The 11,934-nt window shown below is 39.5% G+C and overlaps 1 protein-coding gene and 1 long non-coding RNA gene across 2 annotated transcripts in view; both read right to left on the reverse strand.

The window, feature by feature from the left end:
• Positions 1–11,712, reverse strand: part of LOC137132118 (AP-1 complex subunit mu-1-like) — a 35,381-nt gene extending 23,669 nt beyond the window's left edge. The window contains exons 1-10 of the mRNA XM_067514236.1: positions 11,594–11,712; positions 8,308–8,464; positions 8,004–8,071; positions 7,302–7,432; positions 7,076–7,223; positions 5,715–5,841; positions 5,419–5,561; positions 4,633–4,704; positions 4,052–4,210; positions 3,802–3,927 (exon numbers count right to left, since the gene is read on the reverse strand). Coding sequence (XP_067370337.1) covers positions 3,802–3,927; positions 4,052–4,210; positions 4,633–4,704; positions 5,419–5,561; positions 5,715–5,841; positions 7,076–7,223; positions 7,302–7,432; positions 8,004–8,071; positions 8,308–8,464; positions 11,594–11,635 — 1,173 coding nt within the window. The 5' untranslated portion in view covers positions 11,636–11,712. The remainder of the gene's footprint in view (positions 1–3,801; positions 3,928–4,051; positions 4,211–4,632; positions 4,705–5,418; positions 5,562–5,714; positions 5,842–7,075; positions 7,224–7,301; positions 7,433–8,003; positions 8,072–8,307; positions 8,465–11,593) is intronic.
• The window catches only part of LOC137132049 (uncharacterized), a 205,992-nt gene that overhangs the window by 161,605 nt on the left and 32,453 nt on the right, over positions 1–11,934 (reverse strand). The gene's annotated exons all lie outside the window — the stretch shown is intronic.

An 11,934-nucleotide genomic window follows, 5' to 3' on the forward strand; every position in this document is an offset into this window, starting at 1 on the left:
TGCTACTACCAGGGACAGGCCACAAAATAGCTTCTGATCACAAGTGATCTCTCAGTAATAGCAGGCCTTGTAGCAGCAAATAGTAGCATCTTTCTAAAGATGTCTCCATTGATCCAAGTTCACGCAGCTATTTTAAAGAATCTGTGGCTTTCCCCATGCTGATCAAAAAGAGTTCCTGTTTATTAATAACATACAATACTTTGAAGTAAATGCTACGAGTCTTTAGCAGCTCAGTATACTGAGCAACAAGCTCAGAGCAATATTGTGGTTGTGACAATATCATGTTTCTAGCAATATATAAAATCAAAAGCATAACCTTGGGAGAGAAACAACACAGTGCATAGAGCTTTAGAGGTGTTACACCTGCCTTTTCATGACATGCACTTCTTATGGTGTAGCTATATATATATATATATATATATATATATATATATACACACACCTAAAGTACAAAAGTAAAAGTAACCCCATGAGAAACAATGTACTTTAAATAATGCTGATTAGTAATTATTACAAAATATTTGCAGTAATTAATAAGATAAGAAAAGATCCCTGCTGGTAAAGATGAAGTTGATTGTGACAGGTGGTAACCCATCATGATGTATCAGCCACTACAGCACTTAATCAGCTTAAACCAAACAGCCACCACAGTAGTAATACCAGGGGATATTACTGTGTTTGGGTAACTATGGGAGTGTTTTAGTATTATAGAATAGTAGAGAGAATATGAGACTCACCAATGTGTGAGCATTTTGTAGTTGATTGTGATTTACAGTATAAAGGGACATTGTGTGTTTGGCTTTATAAATGTAATTATTTGTTGGCGTAAGCTTTTTCTCTTATCTGCACGTGTTTTATAAATAAGGTCCCACAAGATAAATGGATGTATGAATCAACATTTAAAAAAAGAATGTCTGATTCCTCCTTATGTAATCAGCAAGCGGTAAAACTTAACACACACACACACACACTTAAATCAGTAAAACCACTCCCATGGTCATCTTGCCCTTATTGTGTGTTATTCTCTGTTTGACGCTTTACATATGTGCTTTTTTAACCACCATATCACTGAGCATTAAATGTGTAACACACAAATATTTGTTCACCATAGCACCAGCAACATGCAATCGCTGTTCGCTAACCCCCGATCATTGCCACACACAGTTCAGTTCAAGTACACCTTAATAAGAACTGCCTGCAAAAGTTCCGCCCTCAATCACCAGCCACTATGTCTCTGTGGTATCATGAGTGTGTGTATTGTCAGTGTGTGCTACTACCAGGGACAGGCCACAAAATAGCTTCTGATCACAAGTGATCTCTCAGTAATAGCAGGCCTTGTAGCAGCAAATAGTAGCATCTTTCTAAAGATGTCTCCATTGATCCAAGTTCACGCAGCTATTTTAAAAAATCTGTGGCTTCCCCACTACCGCCTCTGCTTTTGTCTCTGTCTTTACAAGTTGCCATTAGTTGAGGTTGAGCCAGTGACTTGAGTGTGGCCGGGTTAGAAGTGGATCTGGGTTCATGCTGATTAAAATGCCTGGGCTAATTGAAGGCTGCAACTCTGGCTTGAGTTTCAGAATGAGGCCTATTGGCCTGGTGAGCGTTTGTGGTTCAACTCTCAACAACTGAATCTGGAGTTTATTTTTACACTTATAGCAAACCAACAGCAGGACAATGGCTGCCTTGTTCTCTATTTCCGCTGAATGAAATTGACTAAATGATGTCAGCATGTCAACAGTCCAACCACAGACCTTAAATTCACAGGTCCTAGTTTATTTCAACCTGCCTTTATTTTTAGTAGTTTTTATTTGCCAATTATTTCTTGCATTCATGACATAACCAAAGTAATTTCTAATCTAAAAATGCACAAGTATTTATACAACAAAGTTCATCCAACTATCCATCCATTATCTAATCCGCTTATCCTGTTTAGGGTTGTTGGAGACTGGAACTATTCCTAGCTGCCAGTGATCAAGAGGTACCTTAAATTCAATGGGAGTATTTACAAAACCCAGATTAATAATTTGACTGTTTAGCTAAAGAAGATAGACTAAGCTGTAAGCTAATGGTTTTTACAAATAATGAGCTTCTTTCAAGACCCACTCACTTGAACAGGATTTGACTAAAACTAAAAAGACACACAGACAAATTGATTTGACAATGTATCTGTGTTACTGATTGTTTTCTGTCATTGTTTTCTTCTCCTTTTTAATTGCATTCATAAGTCTTGTAGCTGCAAATCACTCTTACATGCTGCTTTGGGATATGTAGAAATCTAACAGTATTTGTAAAAATGCTCTTTAAAAAAAGCTGTTTACCTTCTAAGATTAAGCATTATCAGGAAACAAGGCCAGAATATGTTGCTAACCATCAGTAGACTTGTACCAAAATGTATCTACAATTCCGGTAATGCTCCCTTTATTCTACATGCCTGATGATAGTCTCTACATTTACCTGAATAAAATGTACTTTTTTCTGTCACAGTGACCTAAGTATTAACCGTTTTAACATAAGTTGTATTGAATATTTCAGTTTTGATGTTGATATTGCATGGTAAGGGCATGTCATTAAAAAATAAGCCCTTCTTCATTGGAAGAACCTCATAGCTGGATACGTAAAACTGAAGCAAACTGAGGAAGATGAGATCCATCCCCATAATATTACCCATTCAGGTTTACTGATTTTAGACTTAATTAAGCAATATACTGAATGTGTTTCATGGCATCCTTGGCATCCTCTGGCAAATCTGTAGGGCTGTTTTGAGCATGTTTTGAGCATTAGCAAAAAATATTTAATGCCCACAGTTCTTCTCTTTTTGTGTGTATCACGTACTGAACTGTTTCAGATATTCAAACTAAGTCTAACATAAAATAATACCTACATTCATACATAGTGGTGGTAGTGTGGGGATGCTCTGTTGCATCAGGCTCTGGTTAACTTGCCATAATTGAGGGAAACATGAATTCTGCTCTCTACCAGGAAATCTTGAATAGGAAAGCTCAGCTCATCAGTAGTAACGAGGTTATCCAGCAAGACATTGATTTCAAGCATTAGAGTGAGTCAACCTCAGAATGACTCAAAAAAGGCCTAGTGAAACTCCAGAACTGAACTAATGTCTAACTGTATTCTATGTGTATACATATCTGTAAAGTTTAAAGACTTGTCTCTTGTCTTGACCAAGTAACCCAGTTTTTTATTTGTCTGTGTCTTGTTCCATTTGTTATGTCACATGGAACCGATGCTTAATCAAAACAGATTTCTACACAGAAGCTCAGGTTCACTTTTACATAAAATGTCCATAAACTTTGCTAACATGCAACTTTTACTAAGTGGACTGTGTTGGCAATGTCCTAAGGTCAGGCAGAAATACACATTTAATCTTTAGTTTACTGATGCTGGTGTGAGGATTTGACCCTTTTTATGGCAGTATAACAATATATTCATCATTACCATAGCTTTAAAATGATTCCTTTTGGGAATGTGAATTAAGGTAACTTCTGTGCACCAGCATTGGTGTTCAGCTACTTTGTTGATTCTGTTGATTCAGTGGTATCTTGTTACTACCCATGTTTATTTCAGGTACAGGAACAAAACAGCAACAATGTTTCTGTGCGTTGTTTCTCTCATTATTCCTTCTACAATAGTGCCACCTTGTGGCTACATCTGTCACTGCACACACACACACACACAAACGCCAGAGTGATATACACACACAGCATTATAGAAGAAAGCAACACCTTTCGAAATTTGGTTTCAGCTGCTCTTCCATGACTCACTGACATGAAAGACCTTCTTTCTTACCTGGATACCCGAGGTGGTGAAATAGGGGATCTCAAACTTGATACTGATAGGAGCCTTTCCTTCTTTATCCTCTGCTTCCACGCTGGGCAAGCCAAAATGGGCCCTCATTAGATATTCTTTACCACCCTGAAATCCAGCAGAATGATGCAAAGGTTTGTTGGGTTTATATATTTGTGTGTGTGTGTGTGTGTGTGTGTGTGTGTGTGTGCGCTGACTATTGATAAAGCAAGATCACGTGTTGCTGACGTACAGGGAAAGATTTGATGGACCAGACTATCTCACTATTCTCTGGGATCCACTTGACGTTGCCCACAGTGGTCTTAAATTTAGGTGAGTCAGCATCAGTGGGAACTGGAATGTGGATCTCAACATTGTTAGCTGTGGACCTCCTCTTGAACTGACTTTTGGCCTGTTGGACAGGGCAGAGAAGACAGTTAGACAGGAAGAGACTGTACAGTACAAGTTACAATCCAAACATGAATAATACTAATAATAATAATCATCATTATCATCATACTCTGCTACCATTAAAAGGATCAGGTTAGGATAATAGAATTATAAATTTTACTTATAATAAATAATAATAACTAACCAGTAGAGGGCAATTTCTATGCATAGTATTACTCAAAATGTACAGTCCAAATACTTTTAACCTAAATCAATCAACAACATGACTGACAACCTATTGTTTCAGTTAAAAAAGTGGTTTAGGGGTTTAGTTAGCCTTTAATCATAATTGGTACCCAAGTACTGAACTGTAGAACTGTAGAATAACCACAAATATGAACAACAATGTTATTTACCACATGAAGAGAAGACCTGGTACTTTACCTTGATCATGTACTCAATTCTGCTGTGTGAGTGTTTCTCAATGACTGACTCAATCCAGATCAGTGGTTTGACCTGAGGACATCAAACATTCATCACAGTAATTGCTGTAGCTTGTGATATTGTGCTTACAGCACATACCCATCTGGACTTTTTGTCAAGTTCCTTGATGTCTGGTTTCAGGAGTGGTCATTCTACATTAACAGCGTTCATGACAAATGGTCGGTCCAGGTCCAAGTATAGTGTTAGGGACAAGTATCTATCTCTATTTGCCTGTCCAGAGATGTTCCACAGGGCATCTTCTCAATCTATGCCAGATAACTGGATTCTGTCTATTTTTAGGCCAATCACACGCAGGCCTTCCTGTCCTTTCCACTAGATGACTCCACTGTCATATCATACATACATATCATATTGTCTGATGTCTGTCTGTCTTTCTGACATCTGTGTTGGATGAGACTCATTATCTTCAGGACAGCATTTCTGGTCTTTCTGGTCTGCCAGAAACCTGGGTCAAATCTGGGCCAGAAATCAACACATTTTTATGAATATGCTACCCAACTCCTCTTCCAGGTACTGCTCATATCTTGTTTCACCTAAGACAATGGCCTACTGACAAACTTAACTTTGATCATACGTCTTCAGGTCCTCCAAAAAGACCCCTTCACACCACTGTTCAGTTTACATGAGTATTTTGATGTGGATGGACATCGATACAAAAAGAGCATTTCCAAATCAAACATGCAGAGCATGGAAGCACTTTATTATAACCTGCTGCTATGGACTTACATGTGTGTTGAGGCGATAGGACATGAGCTCAAACTCCCCATCAGGAGGAATGAAAGATATAGTGCGGTCATTTTCAAAGCGTGACAAACGGACACACTGGTGGAACTTCACATCCTCCAGTTCCACTGACTTACTTTTTCCTCCTAGGACGTCATAGAGCATGTGGAGACAGAGAAATAGGGATAGAGGAGGATAAAAAGATATGCAAAGATTCTTAAAGCAGAAATGTGTTGCAGTTCAAACATCATGACTAATGCTTCATTTGATTTGTGTTTTACAGTGGCTGAACTACTCACGTCCAGTGTTCTCAAACAGGACTTTATCATTGAGGCCCAGCCTCAGCTCTGGCATGCCAGACAAGAACACTCTCATTTTAATTGAGCCCACGATCTCACTGCAGAGCACATTGCCATTGGCACTCACCTAAGGCAGGGGGAGAGATCTTGCTCAGAGGTGTACAGTTTTGAGCAAAGCTTGGGCCAGCACAGAGAGACACACACAGAAAGGCAGACCACCACTCACATTCACACATTAACCTAACATGCACGTCTTAGGACTGTGGGAGAAAACCAGAGACCCCAGAGGGAACTATGGTACCAGGATCTTGGCCCCTGTGACCCTGAATAGGACAAGCAGTTAAAGATAATGGATGGATGGTAAAAGTAAAGAGTACCTAAACCCCTAGGGGGGTCACAACCACTAGAGGTTGGTCTCTATGCTTATTTACTAAACAAAATGTAACATTTTACTTTAAATTCGGTTGAAGAAGTACTACTGACACTATTAGCATCAGCATATAGCCGAAGTAAAAGTACACATGCTGCATATCATTTCACCGCGATATCACATTGACATCTACTGTATGTATGCATTAATACAAATAATTAGTCGACTTTTATACCGGAATCAATCAGCAACACTACTTTAGACCTACAAACTTTAAAGAGAAGATGGAAAAAAACTAAATTGATGGTCTGATATTTGCTCCTGTATTAGATGAGACAAGAATGCTAGGGAGCTGTAATGTGAGATATGTTTCAAATGTTTGGCACCTTTCTCAATCTGTGAGCAGAAATTGAATGTATTTTTGTTGTTTCAGATAGGACTGTATTTAAATGTTGTGAAGCTGCCAGAACTGCTGTTCTCGTTGCTGTTGCAAAGATAATGTTATTGTAAGATAATTATATTTTTTTCATCCGGGTTTCATTCAATTTTCTGCTTGTTTTTTGCCTTTTCCTCCAGTTACTTTGGTGTCTTGTACTTCAAGTAGTATTTGGAAATTCTATTGTGCGAGTGTTTCTTAACTATGTCTATGCCATAGGTGAACTTCAGTCACTTTCTATAGTCATCTCAAAGAAACATACCCAACAGAATGTAACTGACTGCAATCTGGAGCCACAGCAGATGATCTGCAAACTTACTATACTTATACATATTAAATGAAAAGTTTCAGTTTGAAAATGCCTTTAGTTATTTGCATTCATTTTTCTTTAAAAAAAAATCATGTTTTCATTTTGTCGTTGTGGATTATTGGGTACAGATTAATGGAGAAAATGTCAATTTAAAGTTAAATTTGCAACACAGTAAAATGTACAAAAAATGGCAGTACCTTGTAGCTAACTTGTGGTTTTCAAAGAAAAAGTACACATGATCTCACCAGCAGGTTGACGGATTCTATGACATCTAGGAAGACTTCATTCTTCCTGTATTTGATGCCCTCTGACCTCCAGGACACAGCATTGGTGACAGTGGCAGGAGGGCGAGGAGCCTCGGTATCCAGCTTGTGGCCCTCCTGAGTGATGTACCTGCCATGGTGGAGAGGAGGTTAGATAAAATGACCATAAACAGGATTCACAGCTTGTGAAATGTCTTAGGCTTCTTACTCCTGCAGAATCCTACTGTCTGTGGTCTGAGGATAACCAAAGTCCATCAGCTCATCCAGCAGCTCATAGATGATGACAAAGTTGTCTCTGATGCTCTCCTCTTCCAGCTCTTTAAAGTATTCAGAAAATACCTAAGGAGCCAGCAGATCACACAGACGCTGTTGTAATGTGTTCACCATGTGGAGCTATAGCTAACGCTCCAATCATATGAGGAACTCACTGTAACTAAACTCCAAGAAAGTTGGATGGTCCAGTCCACACGCTAAAAATGTAATTGCCACCAGTGATCAAAGTTCTACTGACATATTAACTTAGATTTTCTTAGCCTGCAGTCTGCTATATCTGTTGAGGCAGGTCTTCTTCTAAGCATCGCCTCATTCTGTTCACTTCATTTTAATTGTCAAAGTTTGGTAATGAATCTTTGACTGTTCCATTGTAATCCACACACACTGTGTTCACACTGCTGCTGTCTTCATGCCAGTGTGATGACATGGCATCAAGCTTCCTATGTACTGAATGTTTACTGTGTATTCTCATTTCGGTGGATACAGTTAGGTGCATGAACACTAAACACTGATAAGATTTAGCTTTTTTGGATGGTGAGGGAGTCAAATAATAACACAATAAAACAGATTCATCCAAGCAATAAAATGTATAGATGTATTTCTATTGTTTTTATAGTATGAATGAAGAGAATCTTACCTGGATGATTTTATAAAGAAAAGAAAAAACCAGAGAGACACAGGCATTTTTCTTAGATGTTGCTACAACTGGTGAAACACAGGTTAAGGTGAATAAAAACATGTAGACTGTTTAAAGCCTGAAACCTCTGGGTTTAATTTACAGTCGGCTGCATTTTACACATATTCTTTATGATAATGCCCCAACACTTACTTACCTAAACTAACTCCAAAGTACATGATTCTTGTGATAAATAAACCACTGGGTTTGCAAACACAATGATCCAGGAATCTATATGGTGCAGATGAGGCCCTTTCAAAGATACAGTACAGGTTGTTGTGTTTGATCCACATGAAGCGAACTCCTCCATGGGCCAAGATGGGAGATAGGTTGCCCTCCTCCTCCTTGTCCATTAGGATTGGCATGAAGTGCTCGATCTCTGACACGTCTACATCTCCCCGGTAGTTCCTGCAGATCAGCACCTGAAATATACAAGTGTGTTTCCTCTAAAGCTGATTCCATCAGCTTTTACTGCTGTGTTGTTCAACCACGTGCCTGCATGACTCTCTCTGAATATATCTCAGGTGTGGTCAGGCTTACTTCACAAAAGACCTGGAGGTAGTACTTGGCAGTTACTTTAAATATTATTGAGTAGTTATTGATTGTCCATTGTATCATAAAGATTGGATCATGTTATTGCTGTATACATCTGTTTTTAAATTAAACCCTCTGAGTAGACTTAAAAACTAACTAGATATTGTTTTTAATACTTAACAATTATTTGAAGAGTCTAGAAAATGTTAGAAAACCATAAAGCAAATAGTATCACAAACCAATCTGTTGCATTTTAGTTAAATACAACCCGAAACAAAATACATAATACATTTGTGAAGACGGCAAACTGAGAAGAGCTGCAAATCAGAGGTGTGAGAAGGTTGACATTTTTCACCCATGCACACTGGTCCAGGGTGGCATCCTGTACTCCCCTTATCATTTCCTGCCTGTGTGTTGCTGTGCTGTTGTGTTGCTGCCTTTAATAAAAATGGTTAAAAGATAAGACACTGCACTTCACACAACATAATGTAGTTGTGGCCACATTCGGGACAAAGAAGATCCTTGTTTTGAAAGGGAATTAAGAGGCCAACTGTCTCTAACTGAACAGACCCTCTCTCAAAAGACGAGTTAATCTACGACACTATTTCTCACTCATTTACAATGTAGTTCTTTAATCTTTGCTGAGGGAGTCTCAGTCATTTCCATTTAGATTCAAGTGAGCCTTACGACACAACAGACGATCAAAATGACAACAACTTATTAAATGGTCTGCACTTACACTATATTGCCAAAAGTATTGGCTCACCTGCCTTTAGACCCATATGAACTTTAGTGACATCCCATTCTTTATCCATAGGGTTTAATATGACGTCGGCCCTTTGCAGCTATAACAGCTTCAACAGCTTCAACTCTTCTGGGAAGGTTTTCCACGAGGTTTAGGAGTGTGTTTATGAAATACATAATACACAGGTGTTCTATCGGGTTGAGGTCAGGACTCTGTGCAGGCCAGTCAAGTTCTTCCACACCAAACTCACTCATCCATGTCTTTATGGACCTTGCTTTGTGCATCTGAATTCATTTATTTGGATGGGTGAGCGAATACTTTTGGCAATATAGTGTTTATAGGACTTTTCTACCTATTGGCACTCAAAGCGCTTTACACTGCTTCTTATTCACCCACCCACACTCACAATCACACACACACTCACACACCGATGGGGGAGCTGCTATGCAGCTGGCCAACACTCACCGGGAGCAACTAAGTTGGGATTCTGTGTCTTGCTCAAGGACATTTCAACATGTGACCGGAGGAGCTGGGGATCGAACCAACAACTGTGAGATTGGTGGTCGACCGCTCTACCTTGACACCACAGAATTCATACGCCTGCTACTTCAAGCCAGATGGCAAGAACTGATGTAACGTGTTGGATAAGAGGTGACACGTCTTCCATCACAGGCAGCTGGAGCTTATCTCAGCTGTCATTAGGCAAGAGGCAGGGTCTAACCTGGACACGTCTCCAGTCTATCTCAGGACCAACACAGAGAAAGACAGACACACACACCATTCACATTCGCATTCAGACAATTTGGAATCACCAATAAAACTAAGACGGCCAAGCCAACAAACTGGGGACCTTCTAGCTGTGAGGCGGCGGCTCAATAAAATATCATTTAAAAATGTCTGATTGCCACTGGATTGCACCTTTGGAATATAGAAATCTGAGTACACTCTGAGAAAAACCATCGGCAAGGAGATGCAGGACTTGTAGGTCGTATAAGGTGGCCTGGTAGGTCAATGGGTAGAGCAGCAGGATGGGATGAAGAAGTCAGTGTGATCAAATCCCAGCCTGCCCACAAGCTGAGACACTCAGGACTACCTCCAGGGGAGCCCCCTGTGGCTGCCCACTGCCTCCCCCAGTGGGATGGGCCAAATGCAGAGGTTGTTGTTCTTTTTAAATGACACTGATGTTCACAGCGAATAAAACTTGTTTTTCAGGTTGACTCTAATATTTTCCCACACTGGTTAAGTCTGCACTCACACAACGAGAGCTACAGCTGGTAGAACCACAATAAACCAGAGGACGGCGTTGGATCAGCCTTCATCAGTGGGACTGGGACTGTCAGCAGGTTACCTCTCAACAGAAGCATGCTCAGGTACCGCTCTTAAGTGAACACTTAAGGAAGTCATTTGAATGAAATAAGGTATCAGAAATGTACAAATGCAGTATTTACAATCAATAATAATGCCCAGATAGCATTTCTTAAAAAAAAAAAAGGGGGGGACACCACAAATTAGATGGGCCACCATAAATCCCACCCCCAGCCAGTGGACAAAAGCAGATAAGAACTGACCAAATCTGAAGCTGAAATAGACCATTTTCATTAGAAATAAATACAAATATGTATTTATTGTGTACATTTTAGGTGTCTTTACATTTTATGCCACCTTTACAATTTTGGAGATGTTGCCACTAGGCGGACGCTGCCTTTAAGGTATGGATTTTTATATCTTTCCAGCTGTTTAATATCATTCATATATGAATATTTATTATTTTTTAAGCTGAAAAATCTCTCTCTCTCTCTCTCTCCTCCATGCATTAGTTTAAAACCTTTTGATTTTCCAAATGTGCCACTTTATTTTGAGGGTCTCAGTCTGGCAACCCCAATATAAAATATTCAGATCCAGCCCTGCTAACTAAAACCTACAGCGTCGGTGCACAGGTATTACAGAAAGATAACCCGGTATATTTTTGTCGTCACTTCTGCCCCATACATTCCCCACTTGAACATGGTTAGTGAATTATAAATATATACCACAAATCAAGTACCACTTTAAATGAAGTGTTCAGATTCAATCTGTGACTCATGAGTCCGCGTTTCACTACAGGGAGACAGAGATGTGATCTGTCATGTTCACTCAGTGGTCCAGCGGCTCACATCTGGTTGGATATCAGTCACCGTTAAGTCTTAACAATTCATTTTTTTCTAGTTCATAGGAAAATTATTCACGCGAGATAAAAACAGATACTCGGACTGTCTCCAGGTGAAAGTCTTACCTTCCCCTTAAGGTCCAGCACGTAGACTGCGCTGGCCGACATGTTGCTGTCAGGAGTCCCGTTCTGCGTTAATGACTGAGAATGAACAGGACGCTGTCCACAGGACGCGCTAATGAGTCCACGACAGGAAGAGCCAGCTGTGTTCCGTTAGCTACCACTACATTTCCGGCCTCCAGAATAAAAGAAGAGAACTAAAAGATACGTGATTCTCCGTTTCATCAAAATTACATTAAAGCCTCCATAAACTGTATTGACTCTGTATAATTGTAAACTTTTAGACTCGTTAGAATAATGTCTAAAAAGGTACAATATTTTATCAAAATATTATCTCATAAATTAAA

Source organism: Channa argus, chromosome 8 (genome assembly GCF_033026475.1).
Source record: "Channa argus isolate prfri chromosome 8, Channa argus male v1.0, whole genome shotgun sequence".
NCBI lineage: Eukaryota > Metazoa > Chordata > Actinopteri > Anabantiformes > Channidae > Channa > Channa argus.